The sequence below is a fragment of the Anas platyrhynchos genome, chromosome 2, assembly GCF_047663525.1.
Source record: "Anas platyrhynchos isolate ZD024472 breed Pekin duck chromosome 2, IASCAAS_PekinDuck_T2T, whole genome shotgun sequence".
Classification (NCBI taxonomy): Eukaryota; Metazoa; Chordata; class Aves; order Anseriformes; family Anatidae; genus Anas; species Anas platyrhynchos.
Window position 1 is genome coordinate 47,407,240 of NC_092588.1, and position 25,831 is coordinate 47,433,070.

The 25,831-nt window shown below is 35.6% G+C and overlaps 1 protein-coding gene across 5 annotated transcripts in view; it reads left to right on the plus strand.

The window, feature by feature from the left end:
- SNTG1 (syntrophin gamma 1) overlaps positions 1–25,831 on the plus strand; it is a 348,743-nt gene that overhangs the window by 193,669 nt on the left and 129,243 nt on the right. For 4 of the 5 annotated variants that reach the window (XM_072034682.1, XM_038174969.2, XM_027452099.3 and 1 more), the window contains 4 exons: positions 8,722–8,778; positions 14,041–14,098; positions 16,445–16,488; positions 16,596–16,637. In XM_072034682.1, coding sequence (XP_071890783.1) covers positions 8,722–8,778; positions 14,041–14,098; positions 16,445–16,488; positions 16,596–16,637 — 201 coding nt within the window. The remainder of the gene's footprint in view (positions 1–8,721; positions 8,779–14,040; positions 14,099–16,444; positions 16,489–16,595; positions 16,638–25,831) is intronic. The other variant, XM_027452100.3, reaches the window with a different exon arrangement.

Below are 25,831 nucleotides of genomic sequence, written 5' to 3' on the forward strand. Positions count from 1 at the left end.
GATTCTTGAGGAGAATATTGTGGGAAACGGTGTCAAAAGCCTTACTGAAGTCAAGGTAGACCACATCCACAGCCTTTCCCTCATCCACCAAGCGTGTCACTTTGTCAGAGGAGGAGATCAGGTTTGTCAAGCAGGACCTGCCTTTCATAAACCCATGCTGACTGGGCCTGATCGCCTGCTTGCCATGCAAGTGCTGTGTGATGACTCTCAAGAGGATCTGCTCTATGAGCTTCCCTGGCATTGAGGTCAAACTGACAGGCCTGTAGTTCCCCCAGTCTGCCCTCCGGCCCTTCTTGTAGATGGGCGTCACATTTGCTAGCCGCCAGTCAACTGGGACCTCCCCCAATAGCCAGGACTGTTGATAAGTGATGGTAAGCGGCTTGGCCAGCTCCTCTGCCAGTTCTCTCAGTATCCTCAGGTGGATCCCATCTGGCCCCATCAAGTTGCGTACATCCAAGTGCTGTAGCAGGTCACCAACCATTTCCTCATGGATAGTGAGGGCCACATTCTGCTCCCCATCCCCTTCCACCAGTTCAGGGTACTGGGTATCCAGACAGCAACTGTTTTTTCTGCTAAAGACTGAGGCAAAGAAGGCATTAAGCACCTCCACCTTTTCCTCATCTTTTGTAACTAAGTTCCCCCCAGTGTCCAGTAAAGGCTGGAGATTCTTCTTAGTCCTCCATTTTGTGTTGATGTATTTGTAAAAACATTTTTTATTGTCTTTGACGACAGTAGCCAGATTGAGCTCCAAATGAGCTTTGGCCTTTCTAATGTTGTCCCTGCACTGCCTCGCAACATCCTTATAGTCCTCCCAAGTGACTTGCCCTCTTTTCCAAAGATTATAAACCCTCTTTTTTCTCCTAAGCTCAAGCCACAGTTCTCTGTTCAGCCAGGCTGGTCTTCTTCCCCACTGGCTTGTCTTTGGGCATGTGGGGACAAACCACTCCCGCGCCATTAGGATTTCTTTCTTGAAGAGCGCCCAGCCTTCCTGGACTCCTCTGCCCTTCAGAACCACGTCCCAAGGGACTCTACCAACCAGTTTCCTGAACAGTTCAAAGTGAGCCCTCCGGAAGTCTAATACAGCGGTTTTACTGGTCCCCTTCCTGGCTTCTCCAAGAATGGAGGACTCTACCATTTCATGGTCACTCTGCCCAAGACAGTTGCCAAACACCACATCTCCCACCAGTCCTTCTCTGTTTGTGAAGAGAAGGTCTAGCGGGGCACCTCCCCTGGTAGGCTCACTAACCAGCTGCGTCAGGAATCTATCTTCCACACTTTCCAGAAACCTCCTAGACTGCTTTCTCTGGGCTGTGTTGTGCTTCCAGGATATATCTGGGAAGTTGAAGTCCCCCATGAGAACAAGCACTGATGATTTCACGACTTTTGTCAGCTGCTTGTAGAACTCCTCATCAGTCTCCTCATCCTGGTTCGGCGGTCTATAACAGACCCCGACCAGGACTCTAGCCTTGTTGGCCTTCCTGCTGATCCTAACCCATAGGGGCTCAACCTTATCATTCCCAGCGTCAAGTTCCATGACATCGAAACTCTCTCTAATATAGAGAGCCTCACCACCACCCCTTCTGTGCTGCCTGTCCTTTCTGAAGAGCCTATAGCCAGACATTGCAGCACTCCAGTCATGAGAGTGGTCCCACCATGTCTCCGTGATGGCAACCAAGTCGTAGCCTGTCTGCCATACGATGGCTTCCAGCTCCTCCTGTTTGTTACCCATGCTGCATGCATTAGTGTAGATGCACTTCAGTTGGGCCATTGCTTTCTCTCCCAGCCTTGCCATTGTTCCCCTGGCACAGCTCCAACAAGTCCTGTTTCAGCCCCATCCCCCTTCTTACCTAGTTTAAAGCCCTCTCAATGAGCCCCGCCAGCTCCTGGGCTAGGATCTGTTTTCCCCTTAGAGATAGGGACCCATCTGCGGCCATCAGGCCGGGTGCCGAGTAAAGAGTCCCGTGGTCAAAAAACACAAAATTTCTGTGTTGGCACCAGCCTCTGAGGCACATGTTTATCAGGTGGGCTTTCCATGTCCTCTCTGTACCCCTCCCTGCCACTGTAGGAATGGACGAAAATACCACCTGTACTCCCGCTCCATCCACTAACTGTCCCAGTCCCTTAAAGTCCCATTCGATGGTCTTTAGGCTTCTCTCTTAAATATCATCACTGCCAGCCTGGACTATTAAAAGAGGATAATAGTCAGAGGGACGAACCAGGTTGGGAAGCTTTCTGGCAATGTCCCTGACCCTGGCCCCATGGAGGCATTCAAATATTCAATGGAGTGAATCATTATTCATTCATTCATTCATTCACTTATTTATTCACTTATTTATTCACAGGAGTCCTCAAATATTTTCTTGCAAATCTGGACTCTTTATAAGTGATAACCTAGGCCTTACAAATGTAAACACAATCATTTAGGGAGAAAGCAAGTCAGTTCATTTTTCTGCACCTTAAAAATAAAATGCATTTAATCTATTGGGGTTAAAAACAAAATCTATTGAGGACTGCCACTTGTATGGCCAAATTTGAAAGACCAGAATAAAGTCTTCTCTTTAGTTTTGTTTTTTTTTTTTTTTTTTTTTTTTCCCACAAAGGCAAATACTGAAAACCGGAAAAGACTTGGAAAACCCAAAGCATTGACTGAAGGTTGCAACTGGGAACTGCAGCTATCATGAAACCACAGAATGTGTTCTTTGCCAAGACTTGTGGGAATTAAAATCTGTACTGACCTTGGGCTTTTGGTTTTTGATTTTTTAATTATTATTATATTTATTCATTTATTGATATATTGAGAAATGCTTGATTTCTCAATTCTATGTTGAGAAATGTTATATTTCAATCCTAGGATTGAAATAAATCAATCCTAGGAGTATAATTTTTGCAAGTAGAATTTCAGGTGTTTCTGCTTTTAGGCATATGCCATAGTAACATTTTAGAGTAAGAACAAGCAAAGTGACAGGTGCTTTTACTCATTAGAGTCAGTATTAGCAATCTACACAATACAGCTGCATTTATCATGCTCAGACTCTAGCCCAGCTGCAGAGGAACTGGGATTTCTGACTAACCAGCCATTCTGCAGCCCTCCCATACTGCCACCCCTCTCCAGTTACATGAGGAACTGAAATAAGGTGACAAGTTTTGAATGTCATGTAATAGGAGTTACTAGCAGCTGAGAAAGCTGCTAGTTCAGACTGGAGATGTAAGTGACCTGCATGTTTTTAGAATGAGTGTAAAGTCTGATTGCTCATGTCAGTTAATCCAAAGAAATACCAATAACAAAAGAGCAAAGCTAATTATTTGGATTTGGATTTGGATTAAGTAACAAAAAGAGGGTGTGAAATCTCTCTGCTTGAAAATGTAAGAAAATATTCAATGCATAAAAAAAATTCTTATGACGCTTTCTTATGTCAATGTGTGATGTTATTACTAATGGCTGCTAAAGTAGGAGTATAGCCTTGAGGATATTATGGTATTATGGCTTTAAATGTTTACAGATTGGCCTATAAACTTGTTATCAATGTAGTGTTCATATTTTTATATTACATTGTTGTATTTTTAGAATTTTATCTTAACATTTTTCTCTCTCTCTTTTTTTTTTTCCCTCTACAGTTTTGCATTTCACTGTGCTATTGTAGATTTCTCTTCAGGTCTATTCCTGTTTTTCCAACACGGCTTTCTCCCCTGCCTTGGTTCAGCTTTTTTTCCATGTTGTTCCATGTATATATACAGTACCTTGGTGTCTGTTCATCCACTGTAAAAGCAGAGTTCTTGTTTCCTGTCTGTATGTAACTAATGATTACATAGGATTCTGTACCTCCTTTCCTGTTTATTTACTGTTGGTACATGCTCACGAGGTCATTCTTCACTTCTAATCTCATTTAAGATGATGTTGGTGATCTCAAGAATATCATACTGCTGTTTAATGAGAAATATTTATATATCCTTAATGGAAGCCTAAAAAATATTGCTTTTCTGTTCCACTGCACAGATCTCATAGGAAAAAGATTTTTGGCAAAACTCTTAGCTCTCTTTTCTAGTCAGTGAAAACATGTGTGGATGAGGAATTTTCTGAGTTACAGCATGGAAAGTGCTGACAGCTTGGCAGCAGTTTTGAGTTTTTCAGTAAAATGATAACTACTTTTTTTCTGTTCCAGGAAGCAGTTTCTAAAACACTCCTCTGAATCCTGTTTTTAAAGATCCTAGGAGCTCTGACTCTATTTAGTATAACATAGCTAACAAATGTGATAATGAAATTACAAGCTAACAGGATGTTATTTAATCTTAATATCAAACTAAGTAGATTTTCATCAGAATCAAGTTTTATTTGTGAAAACTTGGAGATGGCGTTGTTTTGGGAAGCTGGAAAACCAATGCAAACTTAATTGTAGAATGTTACCCTTGTAAATAAAGAAGGGAAGGCTAAATTAAGTAAAATATTAATAGACAAGTCTACATCTGATGTAGACTTTCAGTTAGATTTTGTTTTAAGCACATAATTGGAATCAATGGAGCAGGACCGACTTTAAGCTAGAACAACATAAGTGGTGTATTGAGATATGTAGAGTGCTTCTTTACTATTAAAAAAAAATGTGTTGCCTTCTAGAGTTGTCATTATATTTTAATAATTAATAACTGTAAGGCATGTAAGAACTTAGAAAGCTGTTAGACTAGTGAAATTTATTATTCTTATTGTTCATTTGAAATGCTAATTAAAGGCATCAGAACATTCTTTTATTATTATTTTTTCAGTTTACTGGTCAGAATTCTTTGTTATATTAATCATCATATTTCACATAAAAACACGGTGTGTTGTAGATGAGATTTTTTTTTTCAGTTCACCTTGGCTAAGGATGGCACTGAAAAATGAAGCTTGGTTTAGATTTATCACAAGTAACATACTGCAAAAGAAACCTTATTCAGATAAAAGAGTTTTCTGACAAAAACCTTTCAAAATTGTTATCTACTATCAAAATACTTACTCAAGTTACTTTGCCAACTGTAAATGGGAGGGTGATCTTTCCAAAGTCAAAATTGACGTCTTGGCTCTATACTCAATGGAGGACATAGATGATGAAGATGATTACTGTCTAACTTGGGCACTTGCTTAGACTCATCTAGGTTGAATATATCTATTTTTCTGTATTGATTACAGGAGAAAACTAGCTTTGACCTCTGCCTGAGTTTTATATGACTTAACTTTGATTAGATGAGTCCTATTATTTTTCTTACAATATTTTGGTTAAAAGAAGAAAAGCTGATCAGAGTCAGGGTCTGATCCAATGCCAAGATTTTGGATGTATGAAATGTGTTGATACTTCTGACAGTTCTGGAAAAGCTGTTTCACTATATTATTTATGTGAGGTTTGTAGTCGCAGATTACTGATGATTTAGTAATGAAATATGTAATTTGTAGGTAATTCTGATTTTGGAGGTTGTTAATTGTTTGTATTTGTTAGCTATTGTGTTATGTAGAGTGTGGAAGTCCTTACATGTAAAATACAACAAAGTAATATACTTTGTTGTAGGTCTGGGAAGTGTGTTGAATTAACCTAGGTTACATACAATACAAATACAAACCAAAGCCTTACATGTAACACATAACTAGAGTGGATTTAATTTGCAGTATGTTCAATTCAGTTCAGTAACAGTCCAAACCTGAAATATTTAATATTCACTCTCCGTGGAGCTAGAAAAGAACCTAGAAAAAATACCATGTGAAATCCACTGAAAAACTGCATTTTGCTATAAAGTTACAGTTGCGTAATTTTTTTTTCAGTCTGTTCCATTTGCTTACTCTTACACAGCTTTGTCTAGTTAGTAATCTTCTGTATTGGTAAAGCATTTTTGAAATATGTATTTCTTCCTCTTAAAAAGTAATGCTAGGCTCCAGTGCAAAATATTTCTAGTTTTCTGTCAGCTGGCCTGGCAAACTCTTTTTTTTTTTCCTCTCTCAGTAATAAAACAAATAAATAAATAAAAAATTCAAGTGTTTCCATGGTTTGCTTTGATCTGCCTTAGCTTGAGTAAAAACCAGAAAGAATATTTTATTGACTCTTTTATATGGGTACCTTTGTGTGTGTTGTGCTAAGCAAGAGAATAACAACAAAAAAATGATTTGCAGGAAGCTTTCTCTTAGGCTTTTTAGAAGGCATAGCTATAGCTTAGAATATATTCAGGTGCCACTATTTACACTTAACAGTGATAATGAGCTACAAATTTTTATGACGATTCATGTTCTTCAGTTAGCATAGTGCTTAATTTGTAATTTGTGGAGTGTGATATGCTTTCTTCCATGCATAGGTAATATAATAGTACTATGCCAGCTTACCTTAATGCTAGCTATTATGCCAGTTTAACCTAAACAGGTTGTTATTTTTCAGCGTCTTATTAAGTAACACGAGTATTTTGTTTGATTTGAACATATATTAAAAAAAAGTTATCACGCATTGATTAGAATATACTACGCAAGCTTTTGTTCTTAACTGCATATCCAACAAAAGATAGAAGTGGAAATGAGGGGAAGCTAACAGAAAAAATACTGCCATCAACAGAGCCACAGCTGATTGATTCAAGATCTTATGTGTAAGCTCAGTTTAGACCAAAAATTAAACTGTAGCCTATGAGTTTATCCATAATATATTGTCTGCAGTATTAGCTGTGGGTGAAACCTCCTGGCAGACAAAAGGTTTTCTGAGTGCAATTAATGCTATGAACTCAAGTAGCTTTGTGGACTGAACTCAGTTTCTGGGAATGCCATCATAAAAATTCCTAGATTGTTTGAGAGGAGAGCTGGGAAGGCTCTTCTGGACCCTCTGCACAGTGTAGATGCACATTTATGGAACAATAAGCCATATATTCCTCTATTGCCATGCTGTGCATTCAGTTGTTCAGGTTACAAATCACAGAATCATTAGGGTTGGAAAAGACCTCCAAGATCATCTGGTCCAACCATCAACCAATTACCAATGTCGCCCACTAAACCATGTTCCTAAAATAACCACTTCTCTTGTCCCTATATATCTGCTGGCAATGCAAGAGTATAATTTGTTCATGCATTTCAGTACATTAAAAATTTGAAAAATTTTGCTTCTTGTAGAAGCAAAAAAAATAGAAAAAAAAAAAACATTTACAAATATTAACATAAATAATTAAACATAAAGTCTTATTTTAGGCAGCTGGTTTCGTGTTGCAACCCAAAACACTGCACAGGTTTATACTTGCTCTTTCTGCAGCTACTCAATTCATATTTGTAACAAATGTGAAAAAGAAGGAAGAAACTGCATTTTCCCTCAAAGGTAACAATTCCATTTTCCAAAACTCTTAGTTGGTGCCCGTGCCTCTTTTCTTTTCCATTTTGCATATGAAGGAAAAATAGGTCTGTAAAGCTTTCAGGCTTCTTCTTGCTGACAGGTTTCTCATATGAACCAGAAGAATACCTTATGCATCCTTATGCTTCTTACATTCCTCAAAAGCCATATGGAATGAACTATGATCCAAGCCTTAATGTAGTAAATAACACTGACAGTATATTTCTGTATTTATGCAAATCTGAAGGGTGCTGGCAATCCATGCTGATTGGGCTGAAATGTATGGACATATATTGTATAAAATACATATTTAGACTTATGCTATGCAATTCTCCATATTGAAAATTATATAAAATCCAGGCCACATACCCAGAACAAAATAAATAAATAAATAAATAAAATAAAATCTATCTATTCCACATATTTTTGCCTGGGCATATGGTATATGTGCATACCTACTACTACTTTCTACTTTTTTTTTTTTTTTTTTTTTTTTTTTTTACTGCTATCCAAGCTCACTACTACTAAATGATTACTAAATGATCCTTGGGAATAAAGTCAACAAGACGAACAAGAAGGACTAGGAAAAAAAGGTCTTTTTTTTAATGTTCATATCTAAGATAGACACCAGCCTGTTTTTTACACAAAAATTTTAAGAATAAGCAATAAAAGAAAAAAAATCTGTTTTAAATAACTCTGCCCATAACAATAGCCTTTATGACTTGGTTGTGATTTTTAAACCATATCTGTGAGGTCAACAGAGACCACGTTTACATTAGTCTCTTAATTTTGATCAGGAATGTGTCTTGAAATGAGTTTCTGGGTCATCTGCACTAATCTTGCTTTTCTCGTGTCACTGACTGGTGTTGGAGTATGCAAACTGTATTTCTTTTGGATGAAACTAGATTGGAAAATTGGAAATTGCATTCCAGAAATGCAGTTTACATACTTAAGCATTTAGTGTCCAGTCTGCCTGTGGGGCCAATTTACTGCCAGTTAAGTAAGATCTCTGAAATGCATCTGTTTTGGATGATGTGTCCTGCACTAACAGTTTAACTCTACATATCTTCTTATTGCACTGCTGTACTGGCTGCAGTACAGTAGTGCACACACAGACAGTATTGTATGAACTGAACAAACTCATTGTTGTCTGAGATAACATCTGCTTTTCTTCTGGACTGTGTCATTTACCCCCTGCATCATAGGTTTCATGGGATTTTTGCATTCAGGAATTCACAGGTTTATTATAAAAAGAAAAATCAATGTAAGAGGGTAGCACAGAGCAACTTAATGAAGTGTGAATGTGGATGTTATGGGAAAAAAAAAAAAAAAGGACAAAAAAACCCACTCTAATTCTAATCAAATTTAACTTTTTTTTTTTTTTTTTTTTTTTTTTTTTTTTTTTTAGGAAAGAACAGTAACAATTAGAAGACAGACTGTAGGAGGATTTGGATTAAGTATAAAGGTAGGATTTCTTTTTGTTCTATTATTCCATGTTACACAAAAAGTGTCTTTGTATATAGTTAATTTTAGTGGGGACACATTATAATTCAGAGGACAAGAATCAATAGAGCAAATATGTTCTGGAAAGTTAGCTTCTGTCACAATATGGCAACCAGTAGCTACATTACCTTGTGGAACAGAAGGCAATGGAAAGATCATCCCATTAAGATTCAAACCGAGCAGTTCTTTAATACAATTTGATAGGAGAGTTGAAAAATGTTTGCAACTGCACAGACTGTACTTTTGTTCAATAGCACTCTAGTTTAGGTGTTTGTTAATGAATGTTAAATTACAGCGGCAGGTATAGGGAAGAGCCAATAAGTTCATCATTGGTTCTCCTAAAAAGAATTTCATGTAACTTCAGTGCAATTCATTAGGTGGTCAGAAAGCATTATTGCTTTCTCATATTGCTTATTTTGCTTACAGATCAAGCAGCTGTAGTAATTTTCATGTTACCATATTTTGCCTATCCTCAGTAAGAATTAAGAACATATGGAAGTGTAAGTGATTCTTTTTGAGGGACAGAGGGTTAATCATTTTTGTCATAAGTTTTCTGTAAATCTATACTGCTGTAATACTGAAAACCTTACCTTAGCTCTGAATCTCAGTGTACAGACACAATATTAATTTTATCTTCTAAACACAGCAGTGCTCAGCCTCAAAATGGCAATGGAAAAAATCAAGAGTACTTCACATGAATGCAAAGAGCCTTAAATTATGCATATTATGTGGAAGTATAGACTTTCCTGTGAACATCTGCTAGTACTGACCTTATAAGAAATGACTCAGAACAGGGATTAATGTGCATTTGTGTTGTCATTGATAAGAATACTGCCAAATAGAAATATTAGTTCTTAAAATATATCTTGGTGCACTTGGTGTTATCTCGTTGACCCACTAAAGACCTCTGTGCAAGGAAAACGTATTGCTATTTTGTGGCCAAAATTTCCCATGAGTTTACAGTAACAGTACAAAAGTTATTTTCTTGCAGTGTCGTAGGTTACTATTCACTGAATAATGATGCAGTAATGCATGTAAGATAAAGTATATGGGTGATTGAGATTGTTTTTAGTTGGTAATAAGAAATAGCTGCTTACAGTAAGGATTTTAGAGGTTTGGGAAGCAAGTCTCACAAAGTCAGTTAAAGTTGACTAAAATCGATTTGTTTATTTATACAATACAAGAGGTTATCTTTTAGAATTAAAATTGTGGGGACAAAAACAAAAAGTCAAGATCACCTTGCATATATATATCAGGTAAATTAAAGAAAATAAAATATCACTGAGAAATACAAATTAAGAAGTGAATGACAAATACAAATTAAGAAGTCTTTCTTAAATCAGTGGCATTTTTAAAGCAAGATTATTTGATTCAGACTGTTCTGAATAAACTTCTTGGAAGTTGCAACAGTATTTAAAAGTGCCAAAATAAACTATGGATCTTTCAGACTGTGAATTCAGCTTAGGAGGGTAGTTCTCTTTTTTATGCATTCATGAAAGACCTAAAATTCCATATAAATTGTATAAAGTCATGTTTCAATTTAAAAAATCTATATTAAAAAGTATGTTGAGTGTATTAGAAACAACTGCAAGAGAATTTAAAAACCATGGCATTAAATAATGTTACTTAAAGGTATTTTCTTGTTTTATTGCATAATTGTTTTAATCAAAATTAATCTAGGTAGTAGAGCTACATAAATTTAGGTTTTCTTTTCAGTTTTTGGAATGACTAATGACCAGATGATGATTGTTAGTTATTCTTTTTTTATTATTATTATTTTCTTTTCTGCCAAACACCTGTTTGCTATCAGAAATCTCACATGAACAAGTCACCTATTAATTAAGTTTTGGAAGTGTCTTGTCCTACCTTAAATATTCTGGAAAAAAAAATTATATATTTTTCTTTTTCCTGCAGAGTAGAAGAACAAAAAAGTTACTAATTCTGAAAAGAAGCTCTCAATTTTTCTTTTGGTGACTTGCATATTCTACTTGTCTCTTCTTTTGTGTTTGAACTTTCATGCTCCAACTGAAGTTGTAAAAATCTGAGATTCAGCTAACTGATTAAAAAAACTGCTTGCAAAATTGATTTTTACATAAGATCCAAAGCTAAGTCCCTTTAAAAATTGATTACAATCCACTCTTTGTCAGTTTGATAGAACAAAAAATACTGTTTTGTGTTTTGCTGTACTTCATTTTACTGAAGTTAATGGTAAAAATTTAATTATATTTGGAGCAGAACTGATCTATTCCACACTATTCAGAAGGAATTATTTTCTCATTTCTGAATTCCCTTTAGAACTCTCATTAATAAATATCTGTGAGAAGGAATAGCCATGGAGTTAGACATAGAAATTGATGTATAGTATAATATATTTCACTCATCACATCTCCGATAAGTTTGAGTTGCTGAGATTTGACAACAAGCTGCAAAATGTATGACTTCTGAAAGAGCATCATGTCTCTCAATAATTGGAGAGAATGTAGTGTTCTTGAGGAAATAGGCAATAAAAGTAATAGTTCGTTAAATAAATTAAGGTTTTCACTTATAGACAGACTTCTGCTTACCAGAACTCTGCACAGGGTCATTTTTTTGTATCTGTTTTGGTCTTGTTTTTGGTGAGATTGTTTGACTTCTCAGTTTGACTCCACCAAATTATCTATAAAGCAACTGTCTTGCTTACACCTATGAAGATACTTAGATGATTCTCCTCCTCTTCATTCATTTTGTGATGATCTTTTTTTTATATAAACAAATTTTCTCTGCATTTCAAGTGGAAATAGTGGTGTGTGTGTGTGTGTTTTTTTTTTTCTTTCTTTAATATTAGTGTTAATAGATGAATCATCTAGCTTTATGTTTACAAATCTATCTTTTTTCATCTTCAAAGATGTGTACTGATGGAATTTGGTGTTGAATGTGTTATGGAAGTGAATGAACCATTAAACCTTTAGCAACATTAATTGACATGTATTATTTCCCTCCACTGGTTTAGGGTTGAAAGGGGGAGGGGGCTTGTTAAGCAATGAAAAAATAACCACTGTTCCCGGAGCTTTCTGAAGTAGTATATCTTTAGAGCCTGTAAAGCCAGACATTCATGCACTTTTTATTTTATGGAGAATTAAATATGAAGAATGCAGGATGCAAGGCTGCATTGTCAGTCAGAAGTAATATTAAATAACATGTTGCAAGAATGCGTTTACTTGCTGCAAATTGTTGAAGATGACTGGGTAGCTGCTATATGGTCAGCTATATTCAAACATCTCCTGTGACTAATTTAAAAGGAATTGTTCATACTGGCTAGATGGGGTTGCAGAGAAAAGAGGTCTTTTTTTTTTTTCTTTTTTTTTTTTTTTTCCCCCCCAGCAGGGCATTGCTGGATGATTCTTCAAAACTGCAGTATAAGTGGAGTTAGATACAGTGGGTGAGAGAGGACAATATAGTGCTGCCTGGTTTCAGAATAACATTAGTATACTTCTTTACCAGAGAGTTTAGTTTAAGGAGGAAAAGGGGCCAGTTTACCAGGAAGGAGAGAAAAAAAAAAAAAAAAGACCTAAGTTAGTGATATTGAGTTTTAGACCATGCACTAGCTGAACTTCAAATATCCTGAATAGTGCAATATCTGTGTAACATATCGGAGGCTTAGGGAGGCACAATGATTTTTCTGTTTATTTGAAAACTACAGAAGTTAAATGTGCATGTGGCTGAGGAAACCTCTGAAGAAAGAAGGACAAGCCTTATAAGCTTAAGTGAGCTTGAACTAGTAACCTTAAGTGAAGCCAACCTTCATGGTTGCTGTTCCTCTGATAAAAACCATCAAAAGATATTTAGCAGGTTATAATGCTACAAATTATTTGGTTTGAATACCTGTTGAAACCTGACTGAAATGAAAGTAGCCGTCTGTGGAGTGAACACTCAATCCATGCAAGAAATATCAATATGTTCTGTGTTTGCAATTGATTGTTGCTACCAGATGGAACTTAATCCTATGGGAAATTCAGCTTATTTCCTTGCATTCATCTAGGAAGCATATGCAGAGGCAGTGATGAAACGTTCTTCCTTTGCTCAGATTTAAAATTGAAAGACTTTACTGGTCTATCCATACACAGAGAGAGCCACAGAAACATGTTTTCTATGGTTTTCTTCTCTGTTCCATGACAGAAATAGCTGTTGAGCGCAGACATCTGTTCAGTTTCAAACAACTGGTTACTGAACGAAGAAAGGGATATGTACTAATCCTTAGACCATCAAAATATACAGGTCAGTCCATTCCACACAATGAAACTGGGTGCCAGGACCTAAGAAGGCCAGTTTCCAAAGAAAAACTTGTCTGCTAAAGAGAAGAGTAAGCATTTAACTAGGATTCTTAGGCAAAATGACAGTGTGACAGGCTGTCATTTCCAATGATCTGAATTTGTACAGGTTACATGCAGGCTGGCACTTTGATGCTGTGTTCAGAGGAAGAAAAATAGTTGTGGCTCTGTTATATGCTTTTTTTTTTTTTTTTTTTTTTTCGTCCTTAGTGTCCTTTTTATTTAAGGTTTCCTTTTAATACTTTAAGCATCATGAATGCTTCCAGTCCCATGAGGATAAATTGAATGAAACAACAGCATTGAATTGCTGTTGAACTGTTGAATTATCATCCAGCTTTCCTTTATTTTCCCACATTTATTGAACACCTACTGTTCCATTTCTTAATGTTTTCTTTTCTGTCTCTTGTTAGTTATCCCACAGCTTTTCTCACTCTTTGTGCATGTGTGACAGAAACGGAAACAAATAAAGACTGCTTTTGAGACGAAAGCCCAAACTTGCTTTTCTTGGGTTTTTGTTTACCTGTTTCTTACCAGCGCGAAAACAGAGTGGTCACAGCATGGTTTCCATTGTGGTGTTATGGCCATTCTGCCTTTGTAGGACACAGTTTCATACATTAAACTACCTGGACTCTGCAGAAACTAATGTCCTTCTTCAAGTCTTGTAGAATTTTGAACAACATTCAATTCACTTCCTGAGGTAATAATAGCAACTGACAGCTTCTATAGGTGAGGCAATAAGGAATTAATCCCAATCAACTCTTGATTAGAATGAAGAAATGGAGAAAAAGGAGGAAAATACAGGATCAGAATTGTTTTCTCGGTCTCTCTTAAAACTGCACTTACAGAAAGGGTAAAATATAATTTTAAGCAAAAATATTTGCAGTAACTCATGATATTTCCATTTATTATATCTTCAGGGTGGAGCAGAACATAATATCCCAGTGGTCATTTCTAAGATTTCCAAAGAACAAAGAGGTGAGTGTCAGATTATTACACTATGTTTTGATATGCTCCTAAAAGCAAGGTGCCTCAAGTCCTGAGATTCCTCAGGAAGTGTTAAATAGATATTATTAATGTTCTATTTCTCTCTTCATGACATCATGATCTCTCTATTATTTAGAACTATTTTATGTAAACATACAAAACTTATATTTGGAATAGTGTTTTTTGTTTGTTTGTTTGTTTTTAACACTGTCTTCAAACAATTATTTCTTAAAAGTTCTTGTAAAGCATAAATTTAAGGGAAAAAAATAGGGAGCCATTTAGGGAATGAAAATATTTAACAAATTTAAGTAATGAAATATTTAGTTCTGTCTTATATTTCTGAATTGTTATTTCTGGAAAGCAGTAGCAGATCAAAAGTTTGGCCTTTACAGCATGTGAATACAAAAAGAGAACATCTGTTTCTTTATACTGAGTAGTAGGGTAGTACCCAGATGGGAGTGGGTAGTGGCAGAACCTTGATAATACCCTATGTTATTTCAACATTAGATGCTGTGCTATGTAAACCTCTGCAGCAACTGATACACAACAAAACTGGTACTGCATTAAGGTCTTAACCATGCTTATTATTTAACTGTGCTGTTTTTAAATTGTTAGAATGATACGGTATGTACTAGGAAAATGGCTAGTTGTAAGAATGCTCGTGATGTGCTCTGTGATGAGATGAAGGTTGTGAGTCAGTAATTCTAGAATGTATTTTCTCTGCTATGCTTTTGTATATTTGTGTTCATATGTGTAAGATCAGAAACTTAAACTTGGAAGCATTTTCCTCCATCTGTAATGCAATAATTCTGGAATGCTTCCTCCGCTCAATTAGAAAGCTTGAGTATAAGAAAAAATGTCATATTTACCCACATGCTGCAGATAAAGAAAGGTACAGGGGAATCTTGGAATATTGGGAATTGAAATTTGACCCTGAAACCAAGAAGTTGTATGTAAGGAGGCTACAGAGTAGCATGGAATTAGTTGCTAGGGAAAGTAATTAGGTTAACCTTAAAAAGTTATATTTATATCGAAAAAAATGGAGTCACAAGTGTGTAATACCTAATAACATGGCATACATTGCTTATAGTAGCTATTAAAAAGCTATTAAGCACTGCAGGAAAAATAAGAAACATAGACCGAAGTTTAATTGAACACACAAATGTGCAACCTGTTTTCTTTTATTATTGTTATTATTTTTTTTTGCTATAATAACTGATGAAGTATTTCTAACCTCGCTACACAGTTGAGTTATAAACTCCATTATTGTTTTATATAAAAATACTGCTGATTTTAAGAGAGCTAGTCATGAGGGACATCTCTTATGTAGAATGAGAAGACTATGCAAGTGTCATGCCATGTGTCTGTGCTAGGCATCTTGGATACAGAAAATGTGTTTAACCCAGAGCCTGTAACTCAAAGCTTTGGAGGCTTACTTCTGCCCTCTTCCCGGTGGCTTTCCAGTTGTGTTTTTTTTTGGACCTCTAACCAAAAATATGCCAACTGATGCATTTCTTAAAACCATCATTATACATAGAGTGCTTAGGTCATGTGAAAATGTTCAATATATATGTCCTGTGTCTAAATCAGAATATTGTATGCATTTATTTTAAAAGCAAAACAAAAAACAAACAAACAAACAAACATATTTTTTATCCTCCTATAATTGAAGCATTCTTTGTACATCTAGCCTAATAAAGCCAGTTCTTCAAACATATTGAGTATCATAATTTATATGGATATTGATGCCAGTCTTACAACTCATGTAAAGAAGTTAAAATTAGATCAATTAGTTAGATTTAGAAAATCAAGTTTCAGACTTTCTAGACAGCATCTTCTGTGATGTTTTGGAATGCTATAGATAAATAATTTCATATTTCCTGTTAGTATTCATAATCAAAGATGTAGGATCTAAAGATTCTTTGGTAAAACCTTGCAAATTAAAAGTTGTCCTTCATAAGTAGGTCTGGAGTCTCTATGTTGTTTTTTCCTCAGCACTAATAAGAAATAATCTCTCTCAGGGAAATAGGACCTAGTTCCACAGTCATTCTCTGTTCAGAAAAAAATGCCATACCTCACCTTAATGGCCCAAAAGATGCTAGAGACTGACAGAGGATGTTTCAGAGTCTTGGTACTTGAGATGTGTAGACTCCTTCATTGTAACACTGCTATGCTGGTGTTTGGCGATTAAAAAAAAAATCCAAACAATTTATTTAGAAGTTTTTTGTTTTGTTTTCTAAAGAATATGGAAAAACATTAAATGAAGTAGGAATACAAGTACAAGAAATATGGGGTGTTTTGTGCAAAACAAATGAAAAATATGCTTTTTGTTTTCAGCGGAACTTTCAGGTTTGCTCTTTATAGGAGATGCAATTCTGCAGGTGAGTAAAATGACAAATTCCTTTATTTATATTTTTCTAGAAAAGTGAAATGAAATCTATACTTATGAAATGTAGAGTAAGTCTTCTCTTTATTTTTTTAATAACAGATTAATGGAATTAATGTGAGAAAATGCAGGCATGAAGAAGTGGTGAGCTTTTCTGATTTTTAGTCTACTTTTTGTCTTTTGTAGATATTGAAATTACAGCAGTGCACTGGTATCATCTGTTTTATTGTTATTTCTAGGAAAAAAAAAAGACTATATTCTAGCATGGTAAAACTGATCTTAGTAGGCTTGTTATAATTACTGCCCTCAGATAGGTTTTTCTGTATTAAAGGTGATTATTATGAGGATATTTGCCGTACATATTATGAACATTCTTCTTCTGGCTTATACCTATGAAATTTCAGCAGTGCTACACCTTTCTGGCTGTGTGAGGTCATTGTAATTTCAAAAGCTGTAATTTGCACTATGTTGAAATTTATTTATTAAAAAAAAACAAAAAACAAAAAAAACCCAAAAACTATTTAGCAATCAAAACAAAACTATTATTTTGGCTTCCTTTCTCTGGCTGTTACTTATGAGGATGTTCTCCTTCTTCAGTTGAGCCAGATTTAAAAGAATGAAGAATTTAGATTTCTTCTAGAGAAGCCATGTGTATTTATTTGAGAGCTCTGTAGTAGGCTAGTTCCCTGGTATATCAGCTTTGGTAAAAGTGTCATATATTTTTGTTATGTTTGTCTTTTTGACTCTACTTAAATATTTTCAGAAGTAAAAAACACTATACTTCAGAAAATAATGCCAGAACAGAGAAGATTGCCAAATAAATTATCCTTAAATCCTGCATAGCTAATTTATTACCTGTAAAGCTTACTTTGCCAATTCAAAAATTTAGTATTTATTACTATAATGTATGACAGATGATTAAAGGTATGCCATTCGGGTATAGAAAGAACACAAGTTATTAAAGATGAATTTCTGATGAACAAATTAGTGCAGACTGAAAGCTTAGATCCGTGCACTATTCCACCTCTCATAGTGCATTTGTGCACTGTTTTTGTGTTGCAAATCATGCATCATTTTTAGAGCCTTAATCCACCTTCTGCGTACACAGGCTTACAATCATATTTGCAGTAGTTTTAAACTTTAGTTGTGCAATAGTGATCAGATTTTATTTTTGTATAAGCTTACTGTATTTTTTTGGTTTAAAATGCAATAAATTTCTCAATGGGATTTCAATGGGGTAATGGATTTTCAAGACATGAAAACAATATAGAAAAATAGAAATTTAGAGGAAAACAATATACAAAATAGAAGTGCAGAGCTACACATGCAAAGGCAAACTGGAAAGTTTATTCAAATGTGCCCAACGGGGCAGGCAGATTGACATAGTCAAAGAATCACAGAATCACAGAATTGTCTACGTTGGAAGAGACCTCAAGATCATTGAGTCCAAGCTCTGACCTAACACTAACAAGTCCTCCAGTAAACCATATCACTAAGCTCTACATCTAAACGTCTTTTAAAGACCTCCAGGGATGGTGACTCCACCACTTCCCTGGGCAGCCCGTTCCAATGTCTAACAACCCTTTCAGTAAAGAAGTTCTTCCTAATATCCAACCTAAAACACCCATGGCGCAACTTTAGCCCATTCTCTCTCATCCTGTCACCAGGCACGTGGGAGAACAGACCAACCCCCACCTCACTACAGCCTGCTTTAAGGTACCTGTAGAGAGCAATAAGGTGGCCCCTGAGCCTCCTCTTCTCCAGGCTGAACAAGTCCAGCTCCCTCAGCCGCTCCTCGTAGGACTTGTTCTCCAGGCCCCTCACCAGCTTCATCGCCCTTCTCTGGACTCTTCTGAGTGCCTTGATATCCTTCTTGTAGCGAGGGGCCCAAAACTGAACACAGTACTCGAGGTGCAGCCTCACCAGAGCCGAGTGCAGGTCACTTCCCTAGCCCTGCTGGCCACACTGCTTCTTATACAAGCCAGGATGCTGTTGGCCTTCTTGGCCACCTGAGCACACTGCTGGCTCATATTCAGCCAACTATCCACCAATATTCCCAGGTCCTTCTGTGCCAGGCAGCTTTCCAACCACTCATCTCCCAGCCTGTAGCTCTGCTTGGGGTTATTGCGTCCCAGGTGCAGGACCCGGCACTTGGCCTTGTTGAACTTCATACAGCTGACCTCATCCCATCGGTCCAGCCTATCCAGATCCTCCTGCAGAGCCTTCCTGCCCTCGAGCAGATCGACACACACACCTAACTTGGTGTCATCTGCAACTAACTTGGTTTCTTTGCAAAGCAAAGTAAAAAAAAAAAAAATAAAATACTTTGACAAGTAAAGTATTGTTGTGTTATAATTTGTTTTACACCTTTCTATCCCGCACAATCTGCTTCTCAGACTCCTCATAGATAATTCTTTCTGAATAATAATAATAAAAAGAAAACATTTTATCTTATCAGGTTTGAATGTATCTTTGTGTATATGTAAGTGCTTTAAGTGTTTAAGAAGCAAGTGAATATATATTTTTTTTACTTTTAATTTTTACAAATAACTCATAAGAATTAAGAATAAATATTGGACAATACTTAAATAAGATATATGGCATTTTTAAAACTAAAATATGCAGCAGAGGAGTTATAAATACAATATTAAAAAAGCAAAAGATAATCTTTTTTTTTTTCCCCAATAAATTCACTTTCAAGTGATTCAAGTGATATATATGTATGTGGATTAAATTTGTTTTATAGCCTGAGTGTAGTTTCTACTGCTATAGTAATTATATATCTGTTTATACATTGTTCATTTGAGTGTGGTTTTAGGCATAGCACTGAGTAAAGAGCACGTACAGAAACTGTTCTGCCAGCAGGAGTTATAGGTGGATTTTGTTTGCAGCATGCCCTGTGTAGTTTCAGTTGTTCTATCACTCCTGTCTTGCAGAGGCTTTCTTGAATACGGGATCCATAGCTCTAATCTCAAGGTAACAGAGAAAATAGGAAGTGGGGGGGGTATACTTGCTCACAGCAGAGAGCAGAACAGCAATGGAGACTTCATTTTCAATCCTTGTCACATCTAGGTACTTTTAAAATGCCTATGCAAGTTTCATGAGCTTTGTTTCATTCTGATTTTATTTAACTAATTAAGACATAGCAGGTATCATGTGAGATTTTATTCATGTTTTGCTTTGTCCTGATATCTTAGAAAATACTTGTTATAAACTAGTATGAAATTTTTTGCAGTGTGTGAAGCTGAAATTTCCCATAGGAAATTCAAACTTGTATATGTATCTGTAGTTCAAATACTGTTAATATTTATTCTTGTTCTTTTCTAGATCCAACACTTCTTGCTGTTTGCAGAAACATTTTAAGCAAATGTCCGAACTTCATAGCTCTGTAATGAAAAAATCGGCATCATAATCAGTACAGCTTATGATATTCCACCAGTGACAATTGGCTCTAGTATTTCACTGTGCCGTTTTTACTACACTACACAGATAAGATTATTTTCCCATTTTAATTTCAAAATTAAGTACTTTTATCAGATTAGGACTGTATTTCATAGCAGGGAGAATCTTTCCCTGTTATATGTTAAATTTAGTTGGCTTAACAGTTGTGGACACTCCTGTCCTTTGTTGTCTGCCATTAGTTATTCAGTTATTAGTTAATCTGGCGACGTAGCATTTAGTGATGCACAGATAATCTTATTCCTCAAGTATACTATAATCTGAAGCCTGAGTATAACAAATTGATATATAGATAAGACTCTTATAAGGCTGGATATGTAGGTTTATTAATTTCTAGTATACCTTACTAGAAGTATCTGCTCAGTTCTTTTATGAATTTTCTTAGCTTTAGGTGAGTCACTTATTTTTGAGCTTATTTTTCTGTTTGTAGAAGGTGAAGATATTATTCATTACCATGAAAAGATACTATAAGTCTCTATCAAAGACTGAGTGTCAGCTTGTTATTCAGCTTGGATTGTAAAGAATCCCATATGAGTACAACATAACATTGCTTCACTCCAAGAGCTCTACTATGGTGAAATAAATACATGCTGTCTGTAGTGAAATATTGGCATGGGGAGAGGCTGGGGAGGCGGGGGACTTATAATTTTCTTTAAAAATATCTCCCAATATCATATTGGCAATTTCTCTCCAACAGTATAGTGTCAGGTTGGAAGTAGGGAGAGTCTGTTACATCCTTTAATTTATATGAATTTGTGCTCTTTCTATTCTAGATATATTCATTATTTCTTTGATGTCTTTTTTGAATCTCCTTAACATTTTATAAGACTCTTTGAAAGCTGACATTAGAAATAGTATGCATAGATAGTCATATAAGTGTAGGCTTCTGTCTGATGAATTTGGTCCATAAGGTGTAAACCCACACACCTACTCTTTTAAGGGTTCACAATTAATATGATCATTCATAAGGCTAGAAACTAATACATGTGTAGCCTGGAAACTAATTAATCTGTAGACCTTACCTCCACTTAATGTTGTTTGCCTAACAGGCAAAATAGATAGGCAAATTAGGCATGTTAGATTAGGCAAACAATAGATAGGCAATTAGCAGTATAATGCTGTTCTTGCAACATGTGGACTTTTTTGGTGGTTTTAAGGCTAGCCACTACATCACTAACAATGAAGAAATATTGTGTGAGATTGAGAGGACCTTCTGTGAGCTATTTTCTTCAAGTTACCACTTAGTAGCTTGTAGTAGTAGTAGTAGTAGCTTGGAGTATGTGTCAACTCAGTTGCATACTATCCAGAAGCTGATCGAGTGTGGACCTAGTGCATCTTTTCTAACAAAATGTCCTGAAATGAGATATCCACATGCATTGCATTGTACCTTTTGGCTTCCTCCTTTTCCCTATATTTAGCAGGGTTGTAACTGTACCAGTGAGTGATATTAGTTATATGAAGGTGATGGTGTAGAAACAGTTGCTTAATTGCAATTATATGAAACTGAAAAAGCTCTTACTCTGATTTTTTCTTTTAAAAGTGTTATCATCCAAATTTTTTTTTAATTAAATCCATTATGAATTGTTTCAGTAGCATATTTTTTTGGTAATGTTTTTAAAAGAAGAATGAGCATATTGTATTTGTAAGGCAGGACATGAAACCAAATGATCTGAAATCTCACTCTGTCTTCACTCTGATGAATATATCTGTTGGTAAATTAAGTTTTTATGTTATCTTTACTTCCTTAACTGTGAAAGAGAGACCTATACTATTATCAGGTTTAGTTCACTGAACATATGAAGTACTTCAGAACCTGTTAGAGAAAAGTATCTTTAGAAAATGTTTTCTATTAATATTGTGCTGTTTGGTGATAGTGATAACAGCAGCCTGTACATACACGTTAACACCTTCTCATATTATGTGGCAGAGATCCTGTACTGTAAAACGCATAGCACAGCCATTTAATTTTTTCCTTTGTAGATTGAATGAGGGCTTTAAATATTGAAGCTGTGTGGTCAGCACTTCGGAGGGGGGAAAATAAATAAATAAATAAATAAAATTTCATTTTTCAATCTGAATTTTTTGGAAATCCAAAAGTTTTCTTCATAAGAAGAGGCTGAGTTATTACTTCTTCCATATAGCTGTTGTTTTCTACATGTGACTCATGGATTACAAGAAAAATGATAACACCACTTTAACTACTCTGATATAATTAATGAAAACTTTTATGATACTGTATTTATAACATCCTTATTGTTTGTGAAATTTGGAGCTAATAATCTGGCAAGTATTTCAGCATTGATTTGTAATGAGTGCACATCAGGTAGCATAGAACCTATCAGGTGGAAATAGTTTGCTGTCTTTTTTTAGGTTGGTTGGTTTTGGAGTTTGTTGTTTGTTTGTTTGTTTTTCTCTGTTGTAGAAATTCCTTGTATTAAAATACATCCTGGAATTCCATTCTTTCATGCGTTTAGCTACTCTTTCAGTGTTCAAATAAATATTTTTCATGTCATACTCAGAAAAGACCCGAACTCATTTAAGAACTTTGATGTTAGACTTTTTAAAAACAGCAATTTGTGCTGCATGTCTTCCTAACATATCTTTTTCTCAACGTAGCTCTCCCTATATTGGTCATTTTATCAAGACTCCACCTTTTAAAACTTTTCATCAGTTCTAGTAAGTTTTAATAGATGGGGTAGAACATGTCACCATGACTAGTATTGTTGTTTTCTTTTTACATAGCTATGGTTCTCAAAGTGAAAATCTATTGGGGTTTAGTGTGATAGACTGAAAGAATTGACAGTTATGGTGTGACATCCTTCAGGTGGCTGCCATTGCTTCCTTCTTTGGCATGCAGTTCTATTAAGGCTGAAAGCCTGTGCTGCAAAGAAAATAGACAACTGAGCAGAGGTTTTAATGTGTGTGCCATTAGACTTGATTTGTTTTTGACCTTGTTTACATCGATACTTGTTTATTGATGCTTTACTTAACCTGGCCTTGAACACCTCTAGGGATGGGGCATCCACAGCTTCTCTGGGCAGCCAGTGCTTCATCACCCTCTGAGTGAAGAATTTTCTCCTTACCTCTAATCTCCCCTCTTTTAGTTCAAAACCATTACTTTCTGTTCTGTCGTTACCTGCCTCAGTAAAAAATTGTTCAATCTTTTTTATAAGCCCTCTTTAAATACTGAAATGCCATTATGTGGTCTCCCTGGAGCCTTCTCCAGGTAGAACATACCCAGCTCTCTTGTGCATTTTTCATAGGAGGGGTGCTCCAGCCCTCTGATCGTTTTCAGGGCCCTCCTCTGGAGCCACTCAGAGATCCACATTCTTCTTGTGCTGGAGGCCCCCAGACCTGGATGCAGCACTCCAAGTGGGGCTTCAAGAGTGCAGAGCAGAGTGGCATAGTCACCTCCCCCAACCTGCTGGCCACTTCTCTGTTGATGCAGCCCAGGATGCAGTTGGCCTTCTGGGCTGCAAGCACATGCTGCCAGCTCACATCAAGCCTTTCATCCACCAGAACACCCAAGTCCTTCTCTTCAGGGCTGCTCTCAATGAGTTCTCTCAGTCTGTACTCATGTCTGAGATTGCATAGCTGTACAATAATTGAAAAATAAGAAAATGCTAGTAAAGCATGAGAGGCCTAATTGTTTTAAATCTGTTTTTGAGTGGCTGTTACTTCATAAGACACAGTCCACTAGTTTTTTCTAGTGGACTTTTTTGATTTTTTTTTTTATTTTTTTTAACTTGGAATAATTACTTCATAATAACATAGATTATACAAGAATAGCACAGAGAGGATCAAATGCCACCAAATGGCAAATGAAATAAAAATACACAAAGCGCTCTGTGAGTCCAGAACAATTTAGTGTAGGAAAAAAGAAACCTTCTATACGCATAAATATCTTTGCAGGTCTCTATTACTTTTTTTTTTTTTTTTTTTTTCATTTATCCATATGATCTAGAAAATATTGTCTGAAAGGCAACAGTATTTTCTTTAAACGAGAAACAGCCATGTGGTGGGAAATGTTCACCTCTAAAAGTCACATTCTTTATTTCTTATGGCTTATCATGGACCCAAACATTAAACAGGACAAAACAGAGCATATGCACTATTTTAGCTAGTCAGAAGGATTCACAAATAAAAGGCATGTTCAAAAAAGTGCAAATATGCATATGCAGGCATAGAGAGTTATGACATTTTCCTAGCAGTTACAATATCTGCTTTAACTAATCAGAATTGTCATTTTTCTGGGTATAGAAAAATCAGATGGGTGCAAGGAAGAAAATTGTGGTGCAGATGTTGTGACAGAAGGAAGAAATTCTTCATTAAAATTGAAAAAGGTTACCCTTTCTTCAGATTGTAGTGCAGAGACAGGCAGATATTATTGCCTCACCGTGCTGTTTGTACTTTTCCGAACAAGATGGGAAGTAGTCAGTGCTCAGGCTGAAATGGCATTACCAGGATAATGACGTATCTTTAAATTACATTTATGTAGGTAGAATGTAGGTAGCTCTGTTCTACTTCACATGGCCTTGTCAAGCCAGTCCCAATTCAGAATACATCAAAGGTTCTAATTATACTCACCCAGTAAAAGGAAAGTACTTTGCATTAAAACAATGACCATGTTTTAGCATGTTGATGTGCAGTAGTGAGTACTGAGGGTATCTCTGAATTCCCTGAAATACTGACATACCTTCTTATAATAATCTGAATATAACATATTTACATACTAAATAATTAGATATATTTAACAAAATCTTCACCATACCTCAGTAATCTTAAGGGTTTTTTGGCATCTATTACCCAGTCATGTTTACATAAAGATATAATATAAAACACATTAAAAATCCCCTGTGCACTTCAGGTCATAATGCATTATTTTTGACTTAGTGATTGCAGAGAAAAGTGTTAGTGAGAGATAACTTTGGCCTTAATGAAAGCTAATAGATGAAACATTGCGTTTTAACATCTGTCACCCTGAAAGATTACAAGGTTTTACAAGCTATTTAAAGCATTGTTCTATCAATAAATAAATGAAATTTTAGGGTAAGATAAATCAAATGTACAACAATGACCACAGAAACAAATCTTAGAGACAAAGTAGTGTTTTTTTTCTAATTAAAATCTTGGGAACTTTGGAATTTGGCAGTACAAAGACATTTAAAATTTTACTTTAACCTCTACAACTACAGCTCTTAATATCCAAGAAGTTATCAAGACCTATTTTTTTATATCTCAGTAGAAAAGTGTTATATAATTGCAAGAGTGTGCTTGTTGGAATCATCTTTTTATATAGTTGTTCCTTAGGTAACTTTGAGTTATGTAGCATCAGCATTGTTTTGCTTATTTTCTGAATTTTTATAGCCACTGACAGCACACAGAAAATTGTAAACCAAAATTATTAAGGTTTGGAAGACCTACAGTTTCTAAACTTGGGGCCTCTGGTTTGTGCATTCATCTGTGATATTCTGATATATCACCCAGCAGCAATGTAACAATTTTTAAAAAGCATTTTGTTTTTCTTTTGTTGTCAGATTTTTTTTTTGTTTATCTTTTTTTTTTTTTCCCCTTCGGAAAACATGTCCATGTTATTTAACAGTCTATACATTCTGTTTTTTATAGGAGTATTAAGTATTAAATGCTGGCAAGATAAGATTTTTGTGGGGTTATTGCCTAATTAGGAAAATAAAATAAGGGTTGAAATGAGATATCCAGTCTGATCATTTCGGGTAAATATCTCAGATTTAAGCTTAACCTCATAAGTTATGAAGACCTCATTCTAAACTGATAGAACTTTAATTCAGCAGCACATTTTCATAATTATGCTGAAATAAAAATTGGCTCTTTTGTCTACCTATTATATGTTAGTCTTTTTT